General features: G+C 41.1%; 1 protein-coding gene across 1 annotated transcript; it reads right to left on the bottom strand.

Moving 5' to 3' along the window:
• Window positions 1-1510: 1510 nt before the first annotated feature.
• Window positions 1511-2092, bottom strand: LOC132009007 (olfactory receptor 51I2-like; the record flags this gene model as incomplete). The annotated part of the gene is made up of 1 exon (XM_059387444.1): window positions 1511-2092. A coding segment is annotated over one exon (582 nt), but the record flags the coding sequence as incomplete, so codon positions are not given.
• Window positions 2093-2095: the final 3 nt, after the last annotated feature.

The raw sequence follows: 2095 nt of genomic DNA, 5'->3' as shown, positions 1-2095 counted from the left end.
TCAGCTGGGAGCCTACTTCCCTCTCTCTCTCTCTGCCTGCCTCTCTGCCTACTTGTGATCTCTGTCAAATAAATAAATAAAATAAAATAAAATAAAATAAAAGGTCACTATTTAAACTGACTAAAGGCTGTGGTCTGACTCCTTATTTTCCATTTGAAATCATGGTCAGTGATGGTACTCAGTCATGCTTGTAAATTACTTTATTTAGTGGACAAGGCCACTTATAGGAGTCTCCTGTTTCACTAATGGGCATGTTTGGAAACCTGGACTGCAAATACTTACATCATTTCCCTCCCTCTGGCCCCTGATACTATTTCTTCATGTTGTGTCAAGAGAACTACATGAAAAGGAAAACTCTAGATGACTTTATGTTCAGTTGCTTGAGGTCTCTGGCTCAGCCTCCCTGATGGTATTTCAGCCTCCAGAGGATCTGCTTTAATTTGGTCTGTATGAGCCCAAACCTCATCTTGAGAGCACTCTAATTCTGCCAGGAAATTACATTGCTCTAAAGGAAAGAGCATGCAGAAATACCAACCCAATAGAAATTTCAAAATACTTTGTTTGTAGTGTTCAATCATATATTCTCTGTTCTGCTTTTTCCATGATTTGTAGCTGGAAATTCTAGAAAGGCATAATTATATAATGTCTTTGTCATTGTGTGGAAAAATTTAAAATCCCAAAAAAGAAAATCAAGAGAATCCTGTACTTAGTACAATGTCAAAAACTGCAAGGGTTTATGGTTCAGCTATTGAGTACTGTTTTCCCTGTGGGAGGATGGATTGGTGAGCAGATAAGAGAAGTAGAGAAGTATCTGGAGTTTCTTCTAGATGTCAGGTTTTATCATTTCTCCTGAGTCATAATTATTCACACACTTACGGCAAGTTCTGACAGTCCATCACATTTCACTTCGTGAACTTGAAGCAGGGGAGGTGAAGGCAAGGAGACTGGGAGTGTGCTTAGTAGTGAGGCCAACAATGCACCAGGTGGGAGGGGTCCTTGGTGCCAGGTGCACACAGTGGAGACAGACAAGTATTGAGTCTCATCTGGGTCATGTACTATCTCTGTTACTCTGAAAACCTGACTTAATTCTCTACACCTCCTGGTATTGTTAAGAAAGTAACATGAATTAGTGCGCATCAGAAATTTCAAACAGACACTTTCAAGAACAATATATTAATTATTGTTATAGCCACAATATTTATTTTAAGTAAAATGAATAGCTTAGATTAATCTTCCTTTGGAGTGTCAAATCACTCAGTTACCTCTGATATTTACCTTTTCTGAATGCCCCGGAGTTCTGCTCAACGTACTGTCACTGGTTTTGTATTACAAGTTCAGTAGCTCCATTTCCTGAGTGCTTACTTTTCCTCCACCACACAAGCCTGTCTCATCATTTGGGATATGACAATGATACTGCTGATGACAATGATGTTGATGATGATGAAAATGACACCATGGATGATAACTTATGACTACAGTCAGCATCAGATATTAAAATCAAACATGACAGTCACATTTTGACAGGGCGAAACATGCGGATAATGGCTCGGCGGATCTCCTTTGTCTTGGCGCTATAAATGAGAGGGTTGAGCACAGGAGGGACAAAGAGGTACACATTGGACATGAGGACATGTACAAAGCGTGGGGCATGCTTCCCAAAGCGGTGCACTACTGAGACTCCAATCATCGGCACATAAAATGCAAGCACAACCAAGATATGTGAAACACAAGTGTTGAGAGCTTTCAGGCGTTCCTTGCGGGAAGCGATGGCCATGACTGAATGCAGAATGAGCACATATGAGAGAAAGATAAATATCATGTCCAATCCAAACGTGGATAAAAGAACAAAGAATCCATAGATGCTGTTGATAGTGATATCAGCACAGGCCAGCTTGATCATGTCTGGGTGCAGGCAGTAGGAATGGGAAAGAACATTGGATCTGCAGATAGGCAGCCTCTTGAAGAGGAAGGGAAGGGGAAAGAGGATTATAAAACTCCGAGCCATCACAGCTACACCTATTCCAGCAATAACTTCATTGGTGAGCACTGTGGCATAGTGTAAGGGATCACAGATGGCCACATAGCGGTCAAAGCT

The sequence above is a fragment of the Mustela nigripes genome, unplaced genomic scaffold (genome assembly GCF_022355385.1).
Source record: "Mustela nigripes isolate SB6536 unplaced genomic scaffold, MUSNIG.SB6536 HiC_scaffold_3126, whole genome shotgun sequence".
NCBI classification, from domain to species: domain Eukaryota; kingdom Metazoa; phylum Chordata; class Mammalia; order Carnivora; family Mustelidae; genus Mustela; species Mustela nigripes.
This window is presented reverse-complemented; position numbering and strand designations above follow the sequence as displayed.